This window comes from Buceros rhinoceros, unplaced genomic scaffold (genome assembly GCF_000710305.1).
Source record: "Buceros rhinoceros silvestris isolate BGI_N320 unplaced genomic scaffold, ASM71030v1 scaffold29337, whole genome shotgun sequence".
NCBI lineage: Eukaryota > Metazoa > Chordata > Aves > Bucerotiformes > Bucerotidae > Buceros > Buceros rhinoceros.
Window position 1 is genome coordinate 5,729 of NW_010422031.1, and position 389 is coordinate 6,117.

The 389-nt window shown below is 61.7% G+C and overlaps 1 protein-coding gene across 1 annotated transcript in view; it reads left to right on the forward strand.

Annotated features, from left to right (window-relative positions):
- The window catches only part of LOC104496750 (carbonic anhydrase 15-like), a gene marked incomplete at its 3' end in the record, with an annotated part of 7,723 nt that overhangs the window by 5,703 nt on the left and 1,631 nt on the right, over positions 1–389 (forward strand). Inside the window, exon 5 of the mRNA XM_010139912.1 lies at positions 218–310. Within this exon, the coding sequence (XP_010138214.1) occupies positions 218–310 (93 nt within the window). The remainder of the gene's footprint in view (positions 1–217; positions 311–389) is intronic.

A 389-nucleotide genomic window follows, 5' to 3' on the forward strand; every position in this document is an offset into this window, starting at 1 on the left:
CCCCTTCAAAGGATGCTCGCTGCATTGGGGTGCTTTGATCCTCTGAGCGCCCGCCCCATAGAAGCGCCCATGGGACTGGGAGGGCTTTTCTGAGGGGTGGTTGGTTCAGCATCTGGCTGTCCCAGGCTGGCCAGGGAGATCTGTGGACGAGAACTCCACTGCTGGGGCTTTGGCCAGGGGTGGTTGTCCACGCTTGGCCCCTCTGTGCTTTCCCCAGCTGCACATCGTCCACATGAACGTCAACTACCGGACACTGGCAGAGGCCAAGGGGCACCCCAACGGACTGGCTGTCCTCGGCTTCTTCTTCCAGGTGCGTCTGTGGGGACTCACACTGCTGGCAGAATGGGACACCCCGGGAATAGGCTGCTCATCGAGGGGCCCAAGAAAGG